This window comes from Chelonoidis abingdonii, chromosome 3, assembly GCF_003597395.2.
Source record: "Chelonoidis abingdonii isolate Lonesome George chromosome 3, CheloAbing_2.0, whole genome shotgun sequence".
Lineage (NCBI taxonomy): Eukaryota > Metazoa > Chordata > Testudines > Testudinidae > Chelonoidis > Chelonoidis abingdonii.
In genome coordinates, this window is record NC_133771.1 from 120,783,409 (window position 1) to 120,805,493 (window position 22,085).

General features: G+C 40.6%; 1 protein-coding gene across 2 annotated transcripts in view; it reads right to left on the reverse strand.

Annotated features, from left to right (window-relative positions):
- RGS17 (regulator of G protein signaling 17) overlaps positions 1-18,038 on the reverse strand; it is a 37,163-nt gene extending 19,125 nt beyond the window's left edge. For both annotated transcript variants that reach the window (XM_032773073.2, XM_032773071.2), the window contains exon 1: positions 17,913-18,038. In XM_032773073.2, coding sequence (XP_032628964.1) covers positions 17,913-18,031 — 119 coding nt within the window. In that variant the 5' untranslated portion in view covers positions 18,032-18,038. The remainder of the gene's footprint in view (positions 1-17,912) is intronic.
- Between the last annotated feature and the right edge of the window lie 4,047 nt (positions 18,039-22,085).

The following is a 22,085-nucleotide window of genomic DNA, read 5'->3' on the forward strand; positions in this document are numbered from 1 at the left end:
TTCCACTACCTGCGTCTGACGAAGTGGGTATTCACCCACGAAAGCTCACGCTCCAAAACGTCTGTTAGTCTATAAGGTGCCACAGGATTCTCTGCTGCTTTTACAGAAAAAAACAGTTTCTCCAAACAATTATAAGGAAAATACATTTTTGCCCATGTTAAAAAAAATCCTGTAACTGTTCCATTGAGAAGCTCTAGCATCTCCATACGTTGAAGCAGGGACTAGAAGTTCAGTGGGTTGTTGATGGTAGGAGATTCCTCTGGTGTCAGGGATGTGCCTTTCGCATTCTGAAAATACACCCTCTTTTGGGCAAATTGTGAGTATCTGAAAATTTAAGTTCAGGCATGCTCAGTAAAGATTTGTTAACAGTTCAGCAGCTAAATTTTCTGGAGGGTCTGTCTGCACTGAGCATGAGCCAGCTCCTCACAGATCCCACTTGCCAACCAGACTGTGCATGCGCCATCCTGGGCTGAGCAGGTCTTTTCCTGTAGTTGCTACTCTGGAGACTGCAAAAAAAATCTGCTGCATTTTAATACAAGAACTCTGAAAACTAAACTAGGAAACTGCACTCAATCACTAGGAGGACAGCTGAACAAAGCATTTTTAAAAATAAAGTGTCATGTATTTCATTCCTGATCAGTTATTTTTGCTTAACTCTTCTCAAGAAGGTCTCTTTACAGGTTATATGTTTAAACTGTTCAGCTTCTTCCCTCTTAATATGAGGTGACCAGTCAGTATACGAGCCCTTAATGCACATTCAAGGGACAAACACTGATGTCCATGATCAAATTGGTCTGTGGCTTATTGTAGTTTTGTATATATATGTTTTGTCTTGCACAATCACTAGTGTATTATTCAAAAAGGTTTGTTAGCCACATGCTAGAAGACATCAATTCAGAAAGTGAAATATGTATGAACATGCACATCACCATGAACAGGCAAGTCAGTCTTCAGCTTGCAGTTAAGAGTCTCCATGGTTTTTAGAAAAGTTTTATAACCTTTAAAGGTTACCTCCTACTAGACAAAACCTAGCTGGTAGCTTGAGGCAGATTGCATTGTATTAGCATGCAATTAGTTTTGGCTCATATTTCCATGAGCAAGCTCTCATATAATTTGACATACTCTTCTCTTCCCATTGAGGAAAGTGAGAGATTGGCAATTGGCTTCAAGGAGAGTAGGATCATGCCTTTTATTTCTACATGCCAAACTGAAGTATGGTCTCTATTGGATAGTTCCTCACCCTAACAGAACCTACAAAAGTAAGAAGTTTTGTTGAATTGTCTTCCTAAACCTGGGGGTAGGGAGGGGTAATGTGGTCCTGCATGAGATTCTGCAAGTCTTTCAATAAACTAGCTACAATGGAATGAATAGAGGAGAGAGTTTTAGCCTTTATTGTCCATTTCCTGGGTTTAGACAGTGTTTTAGTTTTAATATGAAGTGGTGTTGGTACTGTATATTTGCTATTGCAGTACAATCTATGTACTTCTATATATATGAGTTTATTAAGAGTTTAGGGAAGAATATATTTCTCTGTACATTCATATGCATTTTCCTAATTAGATAACAGAAATCTATATTACAAGAAATTCTGGTTTTAAGTGGAGCCTTTCATACTCTCAGCATCTCAAATCCATTAAGATGTCATTAGATGCTGGTGACACTGCTGCCATGGAGGCAGACACAGCAAACATTATGCACCAAGCTGCAGTTAGCAGCCTTAATATTAGACTGTATTTTACGGAAGGAACTTTGATCAATACTCTGAAATTCTATCCCGTCCCACCTCAACTCTGAATGAGCTGTGGAATCTTTCTGCTGCCAAGATAGCCAAAGATGTGGAGAAGGGACCCCTGTCCCTTTCTCTGCAGTATGGCACCTCTAAACACATCTTAGTACCATGCTATCAGATATGAGCCTAGGTACCGATGTGGTACAGTAGGGTGACTAGAGAGCAAATATGAAAAATCGGGACAGGAGTGGGAGGTAACAGAAGCCTATATAAGAAAAAGACCCAAAAATCAGGACTGTCCCTATAAAATCAGGACACCTGGTCACCCTATGATACAGCATCCAAATAGTTTGTTCTACTTACAAATATGCACTTATTTTCAGTTTTGAAGTTGTTTTTCCATATGTGCCAGTATATTACAACTACTTGGCTTTCTGGCTAAGGGCAATATGTAGATAAATACTTTGATGGACTGTATTTACTGAGGGACAACCAGTCCTAAATGCTCAATTACTGAGGGACAATCTCCACTCATTGCTATATTGGCTTTCTACAGCCAACTCTCTGTAAAACTGATAAACCCAAATATCTGGATGCTAACACCTAAACTGTATAATTAAATTTATTAATCTAAATTTGGGTTATTGTTGATTATGTACTATAATCTGTTTTGGGACCGGCTCTGTTCAATATCTTCATCAACGACTTAGATGTTGGCATAGAAAGTACGCTTATTAAGTTTGCAGACGATACCAAACTGGGAGGGATTGCAACTGCTTTGGAGGACAGGGTCAAAATTCAAAATGATCTGGACAAATTGGAGAAATGGTCTGAGGTAAACCGGATGAAGTTCAATAAAGACAAATGCAAAGTGCTCCACTTAGGAAGGAACAATCAGTTTCACACATACAGAATGGGAAGAGACTGTCTAGGAAGGAGTATGGCAGAAAGAGATCTAGGGGTCATAGTGGACCACAAGCTAAATATGAGTCAACAGTGTGATACTGTTGCAAAAAAAGCAAACGTGATTCTGGGATGCATTAACAGGTGTGTTGTAAACAAGACACGAGAAGTCATTCTTCCGCTCTACTCTGCGCTGGTTAGGCCTCAACTGGAGTATTGTGTCCAGTTCTGGGCACCGCATTTCAAGAAAGATGTGGAGAAATTGGAGAGGGTCCAGAGAAGAGCAACAAGAATGATTAAAGGTCTTGAGAACATGACCTATGAAGGAAGGCTGAAAGAATTGGGTTTATTTAGTTTGGAAAAGAGAAGACTGAGAGGGGACATGATAGCAGTTTTCAGGTATCTAAAAGGGTGTCATCAGGAGGAGGGAGAAAACTTGTTCACCTTAGCCTCTAATGATAGAACAAGAAGCAATGGGCTTAAACTGCAGCAAGGGAGATTTAGGTTGGACATTAGGAAAAAGTTCCTAACTGTCAGGGTAGTTAAACACTGGAATAAATTGCCTAGGGAGGTTGTGGAATCTCCATCTCTAGAGATATTTAAGAGTAGGTTAGATAAATGTCTATCAGGGATGGTCTAGACAGTATTTGGTCCTGCCATGAGGGCAGAGGACTGGACTCGATGACCTCTCGAGGTCCCTTCCAGTCCTAGAGTCTATGAATCTATATGTATTTTATGATTTTTAAAGCACCCTTTGTACTTTTGAATAATTTAAGCACTATACCCAGATGTACCAACACAATTCCCTTAACCGTGCATTACAGAATTTAACCTTACCTTTCATAAAAATTCAGATTGTGAGTTTAGTCTTTTTCAGGTAATTTATAGTCACTATGATCATGTTTATAGAGAAAGATTTGAGTTAAATCTTACAGTTTGGGGGCTATTTTAACAAAATTTAAATGAAGAAATACCTGTTTCTCTTGGGTGATGGTGGAAGATGATTTTGAGGTCACTGATGACATGTGTGAATTTGAGGATATACAAAAGAAGACAAGCATTTTAAAAGGTCTAGAACACTGTCCACAAGGGGGCTCTACTAAACCCTGCTAATTTCCTAGCTGTCTTTCTCCTCCCAGAATTTCATAATGAACACTGATGGAAGAAAAATTTTTCAACTGACCTCTGTCATAAAGAAATCACACTGCTTTTATATATGGTATTTACAGCAGAAAGTATTAAATAAATATTTTGGAAACTTTTAGTCTTCTCTCAGAAAAGGTGTCCTATTTTAGTCTCAAATGTGGAGTGCACTTTAAGAAATCCACTACTGCAATCTTGTGTGCTAAGTCCTCTTACCACTGATTTTTAATGGAATTATTCTGGTTCTATTTCACTACAGCAGGGCTGGCCTCTGGTTCATGCTGTAGGCAAATATTAGACTTGGGGTCGCCTTACCCTACTCTGATCTCTGTCCCACCACCTCACCCAACAGTCCACTTGTCTCCGTCAGTTCCACTTCTTCCTTCAAAAGATTGTTGTTCTTTATATTCTGTTGTGTGCAGAGAGTATGTGTAGTTTCTAGATATGCCCCAGAGTCCTTAGTACTGACTGCAGCTATTCTGCAAGTGACTGGTATATTTGAAAGGCATAAAGGCACCTGTCGTCTAGGACCCAGAGAACTAGAAAGGACAGTAATTTAAAGGGACACCAGGTGTACAGAAGCTTCACCATCAGAGTGGTTTGGAGCAGTCTTTTGGCAGATGACTTTAGTGATTCCAATGCTATTCCAACAAGTGCACATTGGGTCTCAGTTCTCTGCTGCCTTACACGTTATATAGCCACTTACATTTGCTTTGCACAGGTGTGAGTGACTATCCAAGATATAAGGCAGTGGAGAATTGGAGCCCATTAGAAAGTTGCCAAGGGCATGACGAGTGTTAGCTTTGCTAAGTCCATCCACTTGTTACACTCTTGTTGTTTCTTTCACAATGGGGAGAGATGGTTGGAATGTTCCTGCTAAGTTCTCATAGCTTTATTCAAAGGCATTATTAAGTTTTTGGGTTAGAGAGTCTAAGTTTTTTTATAAACATTCCTATTATGAGATTGAAGAACATACTTCTTTAATAAATTAAGTAGGATTAAACTGGTTTTGCACAGCATTGCATTCTATTTTGTTATGATTTTGAAATAAATTAAATGGATAAGTATGACCTTCAGTCTTCCACTTCCACACATACAGATTGAAACCTCCCATAGGTCACCTACAGAGAGGACCATATAAGATAGCCACCGCACAATTTACTACAGATAGTCTCTAGCAAGAGAGAGAGGTTCAAGACTGGATTATAGCAGAGGTGTTGCTATTTGGGACTGAGGTACATTGGCAGAATTAAGTCTGAGTGTTTATACACTTGCCTATACTTTTTTCAAGTCAAATTAGGGATATTACCCCTTCATTTTCATTCAACCATTCATTTTTTTACATTTATTTTTAAACATACTGCTGGGTTGAGATCATCATAGTGGTCTGCATGAATACAGACAGAAGTTTGCACTGTTTCACAATGGACGTTCATTGCTATTTTTCAATTTTTCCATAGAGTGAAGGGCCCAATCTTTGAGGCAGCATGTACCCCCAAAAGAGACCTCAAAGGGACTTGAGGGCATCCAGTGGAGGGTGGTAGTACCAGTCCCTAAATTTGCTAGTTTATAACCATGAATGGTGCCAACTGGATATGCATTTGTATTCTCGAATCATATTAAGATGACTAGATAAGACTGCCATCTCCTTTTTTCTGCCTTGATGAGTATCTGGCCTACTTTTAGCAGAAGATTCTTCATCTTCTGGGTTTTATCTACTAGGAGCTAGCCTTCAAAGACTCATTTCCAAGATCTATCCTCATTTTTATTTAAAAGCCCCAGACATTTATTCCTGTTTTAACTGACATTTTAAACCAATTTGAAATAATACATAGTTACATGATAAACCTTTACCAGCTGGAAGTTATGCTGCTAACCAATTGACTGGAGCCAGTACCTTTTCCCTTGCAGTTAGGAACCAGTGTCTTATTTGGATAAACAGCAAAGAGTCCTGTGGCACCTTACAGACTAACAGATGTGCTGGAATACTGTGTGCAGTTCTGGTCTCCCATGTTTAAGAAGGACGAATTCAAACTGGAACAGGTTCAGAAACGGGCTACTAGGATGATCCGAGGAATGGAAAACCTGCCTTATGAAAGGAGACTCAAAGAGCTTGGTTGTTTGCCTAGCCAAAAGAAGGCGTGGGGGGGATATGCTTGCTCTATATAAATTAATAGGGTTAACATTGGAGGAGAGAGGTAATTGAGCTTAGTGTCATTAGAAAACACAAGAACAATGGTACTAAACTGAATTAGAGTTGAGAACTTAATAGACGAGGTTTCCTAAACTTGAGGAGTGAAGCTCTGGACAGCTCTCCAAGGAGATAAATGGTGGAAAGACATATCTGGCTTTAAACTAAGCTTGATTAAGTTTATGGAGGATGGATATAGGATAGATAGTTTAATTTTGGCACAATTGATCTTGGGATTATCAGCAGTAAAGTCTGCCCAATGGTCTGGTGATGGAATTGGATGGGAGTCGAGAATTCTTTTCCTGAGTGCGGCTGGATGAGCTTGCCCACATGCCTCAGGGTTTAGCTGATCGCTCAATATTGGGGTCGGAGATTTTCTCGGGGCAGATTGGCAGGGCTGGAGGTTGTTCGCCTTCACTGCAGCGGGGAATGGGCATTGCTGGTGATTCTTAGCGTGAGGTCTTCAAACCATCAATGAAGTCTTCACACTGAATAGGTTAGAGGGTTTGTTTAGAAGTGGCATGGGTAGGGTTCTGTGGCCTGCTTTGTGCAGGAGGTCAGACTAGATGATCATATTGGTCCCTTCTGACCTATGAGTCTATGAGTCTATGGAGCATGAGCTTTCGTTTGTGAATACCCACTTCATCGGATGCATGCATGTATTCACTGACGAAAGCTCATGCTCCAAAACATCAGTTAGTCTATAAGGTGCCACAAGACTCTTTGCTGCTTTTATAGATCCAGACTAACACGGCTACCCCTCTGTTATCTGGATAAGAATTTCTCCTGATAGAAACTTAAATATTTAATGTCCTATTATATGCCACTATTGAATAAAATTGAAACTTACAAAATTTTCCCTTGCTCCTTTAAGGTACAGTACCATACAGCGTGTCCTAGTTCCCATTTTATTTTCAACTTAGGCCTATGTTAAGCCTCTCCCCTTGCAGCAGTTTTGTGTTTTTTCCAGGGTCTGAAGTCAATGCATCTTTGCGTAGCTATATAAATGTCAGACCTGAAAGGAGAAGTCGAAGCTTCTTCACAATATGTTCTGGAATAACATGGAGCCAATGCTCCTACCCACTGAAACTCACACGAACTGCAATGCGAGCAGGATTCCGGTGCCCCAGATCTACAGTTTCTTTTCCAGCAATACAGCTTTGCTCATCTGTCCTGGTGGCAGAAAGTCCACCCGCGGCAGGACTGTAACACTTCAAGCCTCCCACAGCCTGTTCTCCCCAACCCTGGAGCTGAATGACATTGCCTAGAAGGTGGGTGAGGTTGGCTATGAAGAGGGAGGGCTAGGATGCCAGCAAGATATGCTGAATCAGCACATCTCCCTGAGGGTCTTTAAGCTACCCTCTTCTGATGGAGGGGGTACCTCTACTCCTTGCCTTCCCCTCAGGGATGAATTTCTCCTCAAGGTCAGCTACCCCTACACGCACAAGTGGTGCTGCAACAGGCTGGAATCAAGATCATTTTCTTAAAATTAACTAGGTTTAGTCTTAGATCTCCTTCTGAGAAATTACTGCCAGCATCTTAGGTGTGGCTGAATAAGATTAAGGGTCATATGATCCCACGTATTTACTCTTCAAATCAGGGGGATTGTGGGTCTGATTTTTTTGCACTCTAATTTTCCCAGCAATTTCCAATTGTTTGTTTGAAATGGGGCCATCAGATTTTCATTGTGAGGGATTTCAACTCTCCCTCTTATTTTCTGGGACTTTGCTATCAGAATGACGGGGGTTCTGAATTTAGCACTATTGTATACAAAAAAGTCTTTCCATTTTGTTTTGTGACACTTCAGTTTAAGTTATGGACTACCTGCTAATTCCATACATTTAGGTTTTTTCCCCTCATCCCATCCTTCCTGGGTTACCACAGATGGACAAGTCACAGTAAATACAGCCACGAACCTCAATGCATCTCAGAACTAATATGAACTTCTAAGGTTAGAAAAATTAGGTTACAGTTTTAGAAACAGACTCTTTCCCCCTCCCCACCCTAATAACTGGCCAATAACAGTGCAACAATTTCCTAAAGTCCTGCAGTATAGTGTCTGTCCTATATTGCTATATATTAGATTCCTATTCTGGATTCTCCAATTCATCTGAATTAAAACTCAAATTCACAAGTGGAATGGCTGAACATAGGCTGTGGCTTTAAATCCCCACCCCCCTCCAAAACCCCCAAACCAATTAACTCACTCTTGTTCTGAAGTTATGGTGGAATAGTTACTTAAGTAGTTAAGTAATTCACTTGGTACCCAACTGAACCCCCACCCCACCTTGTGCACAGAGTGGATATGAAGTACAGTCAGAATACTACCATTTTACACCCACTTTGTACTATGTAAGTGACAATAAAGTGCTGGGCAATGATCTGTCAGTTTCTTGGTTGTTATCTTTGAAGTTCTTCAGCCCAGATCTCTCTCTCTGTCTCTCAAATCACACATGAGAAGTGTTTGTTAATCTCAGCCTACTGATTGCTGGAAGTTTGCCCTTCTCATTAAACCAGAACACAATCTGGCACGGTATATCAGGCAGGGCCAAGGCAGATTGAGATGCCCTGGGAGAGTTGTGTAAACAGTGTGCACAGAGCCACCTCTTTCTAGCCCTGTTACAAGCACTAAACATTCATAAGCCTCCAGTACGATCAGAGGGAAAAATCCTTGCCCCTGCCAAATGATGATTTGAAGAGTGAGCATGTTTATTTTTAATGTTATACTCTAGGATTATACATGTTTTGCCCCCTCTGCTGTTTCCCTGTTGAGGTACCAGCTTTTTCTCTCTTTCTTTCTTAGAAGTGTTTGGATTGCTTAAGTACAAGTAATTTAATCAATTAAGGCATGAAAAGAGTACTCTAACAGTCAGAATGTCTTCTCTTTGGTTGTCTAATGCTGAAAGTTAAGTTTTCCCATTTTAAGTAGCTTGGAGAACCTTGAGTGGGGCCAGTTTTCAGGACTAAGTAGTTAAATCTCTGCCTTGTCCCCCCAGTCTTGTGATGCAAAAAGAGAATGTTTGCTAGACAGCTCTGTCTAGCAACCTAGAAACTATGAGTTAGTGGATCCAGTGGTGAGCTGGAGCCGGTTCCCACAGGTTCCCAAGAACCGGTTGCTAAAATTAGACCTCCGTGGAGAACCGGTTGTTAAAGGGCCAGGGAGTGGGCAAAGAACTCTGGTCCACTGGCCGGACCATCCTGTTGCTCCCAGGATTCCCAGCTGGGGAGGCTGAGGCTCCCCCAGCCCTTCCCCTGCTTTCCCCCAGCTGCAGTGTGGTCAGGCATCAGCTGGGCAGCTCAGCTGAGCTCCGGAGTCATCCTGCTGCTTTGAGCTGCTGGCAAGGTAAGGGGCGAGGGGGCTGCAAGCTCTAGGGCTGCCAGGGGAGGCAAGTGAGGCAATTTGCCCCAGGCCCTGCAGGGGCCCCCGGACCCACAAGTATGTATCCCCCTGCCCTGGCCCTTCCCCTCTCCCCCCCTTAAATCAGAACTTTTTATAGGGAACCGGTTGTTAAGATTTTGGCAGCTCATCACTGAATGGATCCAAAGAGAAGACAATTTAGAAGATTGTCTGTACAAGAACATTTTCTGCCTAGTGTGAGAATTAGGACCAGATCGTGAGTTTTATTCAGATTTTACTGGTTTCATTGGGAATTTTGCTTGAGAAGGGAGCTCCGGTGTACTCCCTTATAGTTACTTTGACACAAATTTAGCAAGACTGGCCCCTGGAGGTAAGAGGCATGAACTGAACTAGCTAAACCCAATGGTTTGAATGAATTAATTCCCATGGAAGAGAGGTGGTTTCCATCAAGGTATTAGACCTGGTCAAAAAATGGAAAAAAAGAACTGTGAACTATCCTGAGTTTGTTTAGCAGGGCTTGAAATGGAACAATTTCTATTCAATATTTTTTTTTAAATTGCCTTCTCCCCTTTCCCCTCCAACCCCCATAGTATAATAAAATGGAGTAGTGTCCAAATTTCTTTTCCATTCTAAGTCTCCAAAGTCAGAAATGTTGACATGAGTGGTGCCCTTCCATTTTCCAGAAGAGGAGGGTTTGAGAGATACCTTCAGAAGCTATTTGAATGAAGCCTTTAAAAAAAATAGATAAGGCTGTTCAGCCTGGGAGTTTGTATCAGCCTTCAGAACCAAGGAAGGCGTTGTGGCTAGCTTACTCTTTCCTGGGGAATCCATCTTAGAAGGTCTCCCAAACTTATGTTGCCAGGTTCTCTTGCAGGAGTAGATCTTGGACCAAATCTTTTGGTTTTGGTGTTGAAGGAAGAGAAATTTGCAGACATCATACTTTGGCAGAGTATCTTTCAAAGGTGCAAGTTGTCCTGCTAAATTCACAAGGAACACTTTTTAAAATCCTTTAGATGCACTTCCAATTTAGGTAAAACCTCAGCAGAAACCAACTAAACGTGGCAAAACAGTTAACTTCCATATATGTGTTCAGATTTAGAATGTTTTGAACATAGCAATTTACAGATATTGATACTAACATGACAGAAAGGAGTTGACTCTGTGATTGCTCTGCTAGGTGTTAATTGGAAACACTGGACTGTTAAAGAAAGTAGGTATGTAAAGAGTATGTGTATTTATTGGCATATAAGGCTCCAATCCCCTAACTGCCAACTATAGCTAAAAATGATTAGTTAGTATTAGAGCTAGGCATGCAGTTCCCAGAGTGTGGAGGCAACACCGAAAAAAGTTAATCTCCTAACATGGTAAGTTAATCATCTTCAGTCTTTACTTGTTGTAAGTTTTGCATCTCTAGGGCCAATCAAAACAAATGAAGTGGTTTATATTGGCTAAGCCTTTCATTTCTGGTTCTCCAGGTTTCTTGTGGTGCTACCACCATTCCATAGAGTATTAAGACATTCTAGCTACTGTACATTTGACAATACAGCAAGTTTGCCTGCAAAGAATCTTTAACTATCCAAGAAGACAGACAATCCTTGCTGGGGATTCTATATTAAGAAGAATCAAATGAACATTCTGCAAGAGACAGGCATGCCCTAGGACGATGTGCTCTTTTCCTGGAGCCAAGACACGAGATCTCTCTCTAAGATTGGATGAGCTTTTGAAGTTGATGGGAAAGAATTCATTTGTGATGGTTCCTATCAGCACTAATGAGAGTACATCATGGAATAGGTCTCAGACAACAGATGATTTCAGGGAAAGGTGCTGAAGAAAAATCATATACAAACAACTCCAGGGAGATCCTTCCTGTCTTGTGAGTGAATAAAGATGGAAGGCAGAAGATTCTGGAAGTGAACCACTGGTTAGGTAACTGGTGTAGAGTGGAGAGTTTTGGTTTTGTGGAACATTGGTTCCCTCTCCTGCTGAGGAGGAGGCCATCCAAACTATACAGTCCCCTCTCCCCATAGAACGAGGACCAATCTCCTCGGGGACAGGCTGGCTAGAGCATTAAATTAACAACAAAGGGGGATGGTAAAAGGCAGGAAGATATGAGCTCTCAATTAGCACAAAAATGAGATTTGAGAACAAAATTAATCAAGGAACCAAAGGATATGAAGAGAAGAAATTCTTTAATCATGTTCACACCAGTGCTAGGAGCCTGGCTAGCAATCAAGAGGAACTGGAATTGCTCATTTATGAACATAACTTTGATCTAGGTAGTATCACCAAAACCTAGATGGATGAGTCATGTGACTAGAATGTTATAGCCATTGATTTTAACCTCTTTCATAGAATATCAGGGTTGGAAGGGACCTCAGGAGGTCACCTAGTCCAACCCCCTGCTTAAAGCAGGATCAATCCCCAGACACATTTTTGCCCCAGATCCCTAAATGCTCCCCTCAAGGATTGAATTCACAACCCTAGGTTTAGCAGGCCAATGCGCAATCCACTGAGCTATACCTCCTCTCTCTTTAGGAAGGATCAAGTGGGAAAAAGGGGAGGAGGAGTGACACTATGTCAAAAGTGGCATCATCTATTTTCAAGTCACTGCTAACTCAGAAGAAAATGATCTCGAATGCTTATGGATCAATATCCTAACAGATAAAGCACAAGATGGGGTAGTAATTGGTGTCTGTTACAGACCACCAAATCACCCAAGGGAACAGGATGACAGCCTGCTTATGCACCTATATTAGACCTTGTCTTGACAGAGAAAGAGAAATTGATTACAGAACTAAACATTAATGGTAGTTTAGGTACAAGTGATCATAATTTGATTACATTTCTAATATGCAAATAGAACAAAGTCCAAACCAATTATATACATTTGGGACTTTAAAATGGCCAATTTCACAAAGATAACATGAATGATGAGATAAATCAATGTAGAGGAAGAATTTAAACCATAAAAATGTGTGTGATAATTGGGAATAGTTCAAGAACACTTTACTAGATGCCCCAAAAGCTATAATTCCACACTCAAGGAAGAAGGTCATACTGGTTAAAAACACCTAACTGGTTTAGAGGGGAAGCAAATGCAGTGATCAAGCAACCAACCAAATAATGTGTATATTTTCATAACAAATGGATGAAAGGGGAAGTTGATGATAAAGAATGTAAATCAGAAGGCAGGAATTGTAGAAAACTGATATGGGAATCAAAGAGATACAAGAAGTTGAGTATCAGAGGGGTAGCCGTGTTAATCTGGATCTGTAAACGCAGCAAAGAGTCCTGTGGCATCTTATAGACTAACAGATGTATTGGAGCATGAACTTTCGTGGGTGAATACCCACTTCGACAGATGCATGCATGTATTCACCCACGAAAGCTCATGCTCCAATACGTCTGTTAGTCTATAAGGTGCCACAGGATTCTTTGCTGCGTTTAAGGAAAAGTTGATGGCCAGCAGAATTAATGACAACAAGAAGGATTTTTTTAAAGTATATTGTAAAACTGAAATAATCCTAACAACTGTACTGGTCCATTACTAGATGGAAATGGTAGAATTATCAGTAATAATACAGAAAAGGCAGAACAGTTCAATAAATATTTCTGTTGAGTATTTGGGGGGAAAACAGATGATGTAGCCATGTCATATGATAAGACTCTTTCCATTCCAATAGTAACTCTGGAGGGTGTTAAACAGCAGCTACTAATGTTAGACATTATTAAATAATCACATCTAGGTAATTTGCACCCAAGAGTTTTAAAAAGAGTTGGCTGAGGCTCTCACTGGACCGTTAATGTTGATTTTCAGTAAATCTTGGAACACTGGGGAAATTCCAAAAGACTAGAAAAAAACTAAATGTTGCACCTCTATTATGAAGGGTACACGGGATGACCCTGTAATTATAAGCTTGTCAGTCTGACATTGATCCTGGGTAAGATAATGGAGTGGCTGATATGGGACTCGATTAATAGAGTAAATGATGGTAATAAAGCTGATGCCAATCAACATTGATTTATATGAAATAGATCTTGTCAAACTAACTTGGTATTTTTTTTTATGATATTACAAGTTCAGTTGATAAAGGTAACAGTGTTGATGTAATATACTTAGACTTCTGTAAGGCATTTGATTTGGTATTGCACATTTTTATTTAAAAATTTAAACAAATACAAAATTAACATGGCATATGTTAAATAGTTTAAAAATTGGCTAAGTGATAGACCTCAAAATTTAATTGTAAATGGGGAATCCTAATCAAGTGGGTTTACTTCTAGTGGGATCCCACAGGGATCAGTTCTTCGCCCTGCACTATTTAACATTTTTATCAGTGACCTGGAAGAATACATAAAATCACCATTGATAAAGGTTGCAGATGACATACAAATTGGGAGTGGTAAATAATTAAGAGGACAGGTCACTGATACAGAGTGATCTAGATTGCCAGGTAAGCTCTTATAAGGTAATAACTGGAGATATACCAGTCTCCTAGAACTGGAAGGGACCTTGAAAGGTCATTGAGGCCAGCCCCCTGCCTTCACTAGCAGGACCAATTTTTGCCCCAGATCCCTAAGCGGCCCCCTCAAGGATTGAACTCACAATGCTGGGTTTAGCAGGCCAATGCTCAAACCATTGAGCTATCCCTCCCCCCTGAGTAAGAAAACTACACATTTGAATATGGCTAACTGTAAACATATCCATCTAGGATCAAAGAACATAGACCATACTTACATGATGGGGATAAAAGAGTGACTGAAAGAGACTGGGGGTCATGTTGGATAAATCAGCTGTTCATAAGCTCCCAGTGAGACACTGAGGCCAAAAGAGCTAATGCAATCCTTGGATGCATAAACAGGGGAATTCCAAGTAGAAGCAGAGAAGTTACTTTACCTCTATTGGGCACTGGTACTACTGCTGCTGGAATACTGTGTCCATTTCTGGCGTCCACAACTGAAGAATGTTGGTAAGTTAGAGAAGGTCCTGAGAAGAGCCCTGAGAATGCTTAAATGATTAGAAAACATACCTCACAGTGGTAGACTCATGGATGTAAGGGGTGACTTGGTTACAGTCTACAAGTACCTACATGGGGTATAGATCTTTAATGATGGGCTCTTCAATCTAGCAGAAACGGGTATAATACAATACAATGGCTGTAAGCTGAAGCTAGACAAATTCAGACTGGATATAAAGCACATATTTTAAACAGTGAGAATAATTAATCAGTGGAACTATTTACCAAGGGTTGTGGTGGATTCTCTATCACTGGTAATTTTCAACTCAAGATTGGATTTTAAAAAATAAAAAAAAGGGATGCTCTACTTCAAGAGAAATTATTTTGGGGAAGTTCTATGGCCTGTGCTGCACAGGAAGTGAAAGTAGATGATCACAATGGTCCAGTCTAGTCTTGCACTCTAGGAATGTGTTTTTACCTGTAGTGAAATGGTTAATGGAAAGGGACAGTTTCTCTCTTACCTCTCCCTGTAACAGCCGGCATTGATGACCCACACCAATAGTGCTGGAACACTTTTTATAGTGGTGGTGAAGCAAGTCAGCTAACGGTAAAGCAGTGGTCCTCAAACTTTTTACCTCATGCTCCCCTTTACCCCTGTCCACACCCCCCATCTCCCCAGAGCTGGGGCCGAGAGTGGGGCCATAGCTACGGGGGGGGGGGAGGAATGCGGACAGGGGCAAGGGGGCTAAAGTTGGGGCCACAGCTGGGGGTGGCATGGGGCTGGCAGCTGGAAGTGGAGCCCCAGGCAGGGGGCCAGCAGCTGGGAGTGGAGCCTTGGGTGGGGCCAGGAGCAGAGCTTCAGCACCCCCTCACCTCTAGTTCCTGCCTCTATGACCAGCACTGTTTTGTCCTTCTAAACTGCTAATGCTTACTGTCACTAGGCTTCCAGTGCTATTGGAGATACCTTCCAAAATTAATAGATGATACTTATATAAAAAATACATAGTTTAAAAAATATAACCCTCAACATACCTAATCATTCTCATAAGGGACACAGAATAGCTTTCTGAATAAAGACCTAATGCTGCTAACAAGTTCTCTGCTAGGAAAGATGATATATCCACAAACAAAGGTGTGGGTATTTGACTAAGTTGCTATGTAAACAGAGTCTTAATCCTCATTTGACTTTAACACTGGGTGGAATGAAAGAAAACTGAAATATCACATGACTCGCTAGGATATTTTTAGAACTGTAATGACTTGTCCAGAGCTGTCAGCTAATGAACTAGCACCTTGAACAGATACAGCCTTGTTATTGACAAAAGTGAAAGCATTCATTATAAGCTGCACAAGCCATGCTCCAAGGTGGGCAAGTATTATATTTATTTTTTAATAGCAAGGAGAATGAGGCACAGAAAGGGTAAGTGATCTGAATTGTCTAACGTCACACAGGTTGCTGGCAGAGCTGGAAATAGCCAACAGCGTCAGTAGTGGCAGGTTCTATTAGAGCACTGTCACCAGTAATGAACCCAACAACATCTCCATAAAGACATCTGGTGAGATTCATAATACTCCAGAAGGAAGGACTGATGGAACTGGGGAGAGTCTGGGTACATTTAAGGCCAGCATAGTCTTTTATGATAATCTAATATGACTTCCTGCATAATATGGCTCCAGAGAATTTATTGCCTGCAAGAATAATCAGCAAGTCAGGTTTCTCATGTAGGTTTTTTTACGTATATAAAAGCTATTAGAGAAAGTGAATGAGGGAAATGAAGTAGCATGCTGGTTCCTTGTAGCCATAAACAAGCTCACAAGACAAATTTCGCACCAAGACAAATATTTCATTTTGACTCAAGCTCTAAAAGGGCCAAAATTGCCTTTCAGAAATGACTCCCCCTCAACCCATTCCACCCCGCATGTGCCTTCTTTGGATTTTAATCATAGATTCAGAAGTTAGAGGTGGGAGACCCATTAGGTCATCATTCTGCCCGTGCAGGATTTATTTTCACCATTATATTTTCCAAATATTGTCCAGGTTAGTTTTAAGAGTCACAAGCAATGGCATTTCCACTACATCTCTCAAGCTAGCCTGTTAGACTTTACTTTTAAGATAGAAAATAGGCTTACTCAGACAGGGTTCTTCATGCACAATCAAGTCCACATTAAGAAAAAAAAAAAGTCAGGATATGATCAGCAATAAACACTTCTACAAAAGCAGTTGAGAGTACACCCAACATTGTAATGCAATGATAGATCATATCTACATTGAATATGCACAAGCTGTTCAAATGTATGGGAACTGCATACTACCCTCAGGCTCTCCAAGGGAAACAAAGCTCTAAGAATGTGTGAGGAGAACTGATTATTCAAATATTTATCCCAGTGCAGCCTATAAAGATCCTTAAGTAAAGTTGATACTTTTGGCTTCGCATACCCTTTATACAGGCCAGAGGAGAGCAGAGGCAGCCCAGTGCTCGTCTTCACATGTAAGGCCCTTTCAGACTCTCTGTGTTGTATGGAGTGAGCATATAGCAAGAAGCAGGATAGCTTTCTAATAGCATGTCCTCACTCACTCTTTCTTGTTCCCATGGATCCTCTGGTTCTGTGAGAGCTGGAAGTTTGTGCCATTCTGTTCCTGCTCCTGTGGCAAAGAGGAGGATGTGGTAGGGAAAAAGTTCAGAATAGGCTGTTCCATTGTGATATTTGGTACTCTCTGATGTGCATTTTTAGATGCAGGAAAAGGAGCAAATGGCTGACTTAAGTGTAAAATAGGAGAGATGTACACAGAATGGCACTCCAAAAAGACTTAGATGATTATATCTTTGCATAGGCCCCTGAGCAATTCTGAGGGTAGCTTTATGCTTCATTAGGACTAGCCATTTGTGTAAAGTTAAGTGTCTACATAAATTGGAGCCTTCTATATTATGGCAATAGACACCTTAGAGATATAGCTCAGCAAAATGATTAATTGAAGTTATTTTGAAACAGAAGGTCATAGATTTAAGCTTCAAACTCCCCAATCCAACTCTTCCTTTAAGAATAACTGAGTAGCAACGACTTTCCCTGCTAAAATAGTGCTTTTTGCTATTTGAAAGATCACAGTGGAAATCCATTTTTTTAATGCTCTCAGACTAGAGAATTTAGTTAACAGTTTATTAATTCAGCAACTAATTAATTCAGCACTATATAATTCCCATTTCTGTCCATTTACTTCCCAATGAATGCAAAGACAAAGTGTTTTGAAACATTTCTTATAGTTTAGAGTGAACAATGTAAATAGTAAAAAATACAAACTGAAACAAGAGTGTCTTAAATGTAAAATTAAGACATTTTTCAAGATCATCTGCCCATCTGAGTTTTACACCTGCTACTTCCTCATTTTATCATAGTAACTTTGAAAAGGGGGCAAAATTAAAGTCGTATTTTCAATGCCTGCTCCCTTATCTGTAACACAAGAGGTCCAGAAAGAGCAGAGAACTATTTAATAACATTCGCATGTAGAAAAATAAAGTCTGACTTTCAGCAGTGTGACTTTCAGAGAACTCGATACATTCCCAGCAACTGGCAGTTTTCACTCTCATTGTTTACCTGTGTTGGATATGATACCAAGTACACTACGGGACATACCATGAGCAGCTGCAACAACAGCACCAACAAAAGCAACATGTGTTGTTGGGCCTTTGGTTTCCAGGCGCTTGAGACACAGCAGATGTTCCTTCATTTTGCGACTGCTGCCTTTTTCTCATTTCAGCTACTTCAAGTGGCTACAAGAACACAGACATAAGAGATTTATAGAATTACTACAGACAAACATGAAGTACAATCACATTTTCTACATTAATTATATTGTCTCTCAAAAACTTTTGGCAATGAAGACAAATAACCATCATCTGTGCTGCCTAAATAGTAATTTTACAATAAAAACATTTTGCTAAAACAATACATTCCAGCGACATGCTTATGCTACAATACTTTAGAGTTGTTCCTGTTCTTATCACTTTGACTAGACTAGATTGTTATTCTTACAATCACTAACACACACCTCACTGATTGTATAGAACTTGTTAGAGCTCAAAATATTAATGACAGTATGACTATCCAACTTTTTTTTGTTTTTTCCATCTCTCTAAAACTATTGTAAGATGGTAATTCACTTAAAAACATGAGCCTGACTTTGATCTTTGTTATTCCAGTGTAAGCTAGAATTAAACTGCCCTGAAGTCTGAATTGGAACACTACAACTAATGTGATGCATCAGTCAGGGCCAATACCTATTATTTACCATTAATCAGTCCAGATTAACATTACTATAGGTTTGGCTACTGGAGTTATCTGTGCATCCAAGGAAAAGCAAACATTTCAAAATCTTTCCCAGTGTTATGCTTTTTGGCTAGGCAAGTTTTTCCTTCCCTCATCACCAGTACTTCCCAGATTTTCTGAAACCAAGATATTTTTTCCTTCCAGTGGTTTGTACTTATTCCAGCTGGAATTAATATTCCATGTATTAGCTGAACTTTTCATATGAAGAGAATAAGAGTAAAGTCAGGTTTATTAAGGGATTTTAGATTTTATTAAGGGATTTTTTTCCACTGGTGCACACAGTATGACTCAGTTTGCATACACCGAAACAGCAGCAGTGAAAGTTAAACCTTAAATGGCTTCTTTCTAAAATCACTGAAGTATTTTCAGCACTACATTTCATAACAGTAGCTAAGGGAGTCTGTGACTATACAGCCACACATTCCCACCTGTCATGTGACAGGGGTATTAATTACATCAAGTCAGGTTGAGACACTGGGGCTTGGAAATATTTCAATTTTTTGCCAGAATTGATGTACTTTCAGACTCTCATACCTTTCTTAAGTGAGTTACTTACAATCTCCGTCCTCTCTCCCAATCTCTCCCCACAAAAAAAACAAACCAACAACTGTCTACACCAGCAGTTTTAACCAGAGGTCTCGGACTCCCTGAGGAAGCTACAAGTAGATGTCAGGGGGGCTGCCAAGCAGGGCTGGCATTAGACTCACTGGGGCCCAGGGCAGAAAGCCGAAGCCCTGCCGCACAGGGTTTAAGTCCAGGACTTTGAGCCCCACTACCTGGGGCTGAAGCCGAACCCTGAGCAATTTAGCTTCCCGGGGGCCCTGTGGTTGGGGCCTCAGGCAGTTGCTCAGCTTCCTACCCCCTAGCTCCAGTCCTGGCTTTTATATGCAGAAAAACACTTATTGTGGCACAGGTGGGCCATGGAGTTTTTAGGACTCAAGTATTCGATCAAGTTAAAAGGAAAGATCATATTAAACAGTGATTGATTTAAGTGAAAGGCACTACATTATGTATGTGTATATATATAAAAAACCTATCACTTCCACCATTCAGGCATGAATATCAGAAGTCAACTGCTCTGCATGCAGGGGTGGCTCCAGGCACCAGCATGCTAAGCGCTGCATGCCCGCGGAGGGTCCACTGGTCCCGCAGCTTCAGCGGACCTCTTGCAGGCTGCCGCTGAATTCGCAGGACTGGGGACCACCCGCAGGCAAGCTGCCGAAGGCAGCCTGCCTGCCGTACTTGGGGCGGCAAAATACCTAGAGCCGCCCCTGCCTGCATGAAGGTGTGTGTTAATGTTCTTGATGCTATTTCTTATGGTTTATATTTCTAATTTATAGGGAGCCATACATTTGTGTAGAGCTGGTTGAAGATTTAAAGGTCAATTTTTTGTAAAATATTGAAAGTTACAGGACAATTCTTCAGCCAGCACCAAGTGTTTATTAACACTATACATTTGCCATAGCTGAGAAGAATGCCTTCATTTTTGTGATAGTGTTATATTTTGTTTACCAGTAACAGAAGGAGGGAAGACTGCTACAGCATGACAACATGTAGTTCAAAACATCTGACATGTATAATGTCACTTTCCCTGAACTACATATAGGAAAGACTCTGCTGTGCACGCATGGTGCAGTTAACCTGCTTTATAATTATCATACCATGCTCTGAACTGAACCTATAGAAACCATGCACGGACTAGTATATGGGTGCTGACGAAAGATCTTTCATATGGTATGTTCTCTTCTTGAGGCCAACACCTGAATTCTAGAAACTTTCGGACATAACTTCCCATAATTTAGCAGTCTCAGAAATCAACAGGACTACTCATGGGTCTAAGTGTTTGCAGGATTGGGGTTTTGTCAACAAAGAAATATTGGTCCAGTAGGATTAAAAATGAAAAAATTCTGCATATTCCACATATCTTTAAAGTTGTACAAGAAATGTAGGATTATGGCACATCAGAAATACCCATCCCCCACATTTCCCCAGGAAGAGCAACAAAAGAGAGGTTCAGGGGGCAGTCTCTTCCAAGTGCTCTGATTATTCTATACAGGCTGATGTAAAGGATGAAGAGAAAATATTAAACATGATGGCAGGGCATACAGTGGTGCAAAGCCTTGTGTTTTGCAGGGGGTTGAGAATGTGGTAGATTGACCACACTTGTGCCTTCATAGTCCCAATATACAGACACTCCTTGACTCACGAAAGCATTTTGTTCCAGAATGCCTTGCGTAACTCAAATTTTGCGTAAGTCAGAAACATATCTCCAACCATTACGCCAAAAAAACAACCAAATAACAACAACAAAAACACCACCACACCTCCTATTTCTAGCTTATGGAACTTTTTCCATAAGTGTAGGTCGGTGTAAATTGGTTCTTGTGTAACCCAGGGAGCATCTGTAATGTGCAGGGATCTTGGTGGCACAGAGGGCTTGGGCACTATTTGCTCTCTGCAACCCCATCAAGTTCATTTTTGGTCACAGTTGATAAAATTTGGAGCCTCCACCTCATTTCACAGTATGTTTATCTAAAAATATAAAATATTGCTTTAATCTGATGTGACTGGCAGTCTGCTCTATCCACGTTCAAGACTAGAATAGCAGAGGGTGTTGCTCCCAATGACTGAGGTGTATTTGCAGAGCTTACACAGCACCTGGCTTAAGTCAATGGTATCAGTCCTACACTTCAGTGAGCACGACATTCCCTCAGATCCTATAAGGGAAAGTTTACAAGCAATCAGCAAATCCCAAGGATGGCGGTGCAAGTCAGACATTCATTTACTGAGCACAGAGGTGCGGGGGTGATCAGGAGTCAAGCTTTTCGTCTTTGCTTGCTTTGGCTGTTAACTACTGGATTTGCAAATATTACATCTGATCCTATTGTCTTCTCTGACAAAACTCCCATTGATTTCATTAAGTGTTTAGGCTGTAGGAGAGGGATTATCAAACTCATTCTTTGGATCTATTCAGTGATTGAGCTATGGAATGTAAACAGTGACTTAGTCATATGATGGGGATGCCTTTTGTCTGATCCAGGTTATGAAAATCAAGTTTAGAATTCTAAAATCAGATCAATCTAGAGAGATGATTGTTTGACTGGAACCAAATGTAAGGGAATGACAATGGAGACCCAAAATTATGCAACCTGATTTTGAAAAGAGATTCTGTGATAGTGATACAAGCTGGAATGACATATTTTGACTTTGCATTTTAGCTTTTGAAAAGTCTCACTCTTCCTGATATCTCAGAGAGAAATCACCTCTGTTCTGGGCATGAACACTGTGGAAATAAGGGACAAAAGTCCTTCTGCCCAACAGAAGCAGCATCTCTTCCTAGCACTACAAAGGAGATTAGATAGACTCTCCTATACCAGGCAGCACACCATGGGCCCAATTCCCTTCTCACTTTTTTACATCTGGATATTTCCATTTGCTTCAATTTTATGACCCCCAATTTGTGAGATCAGAATCTGGCAT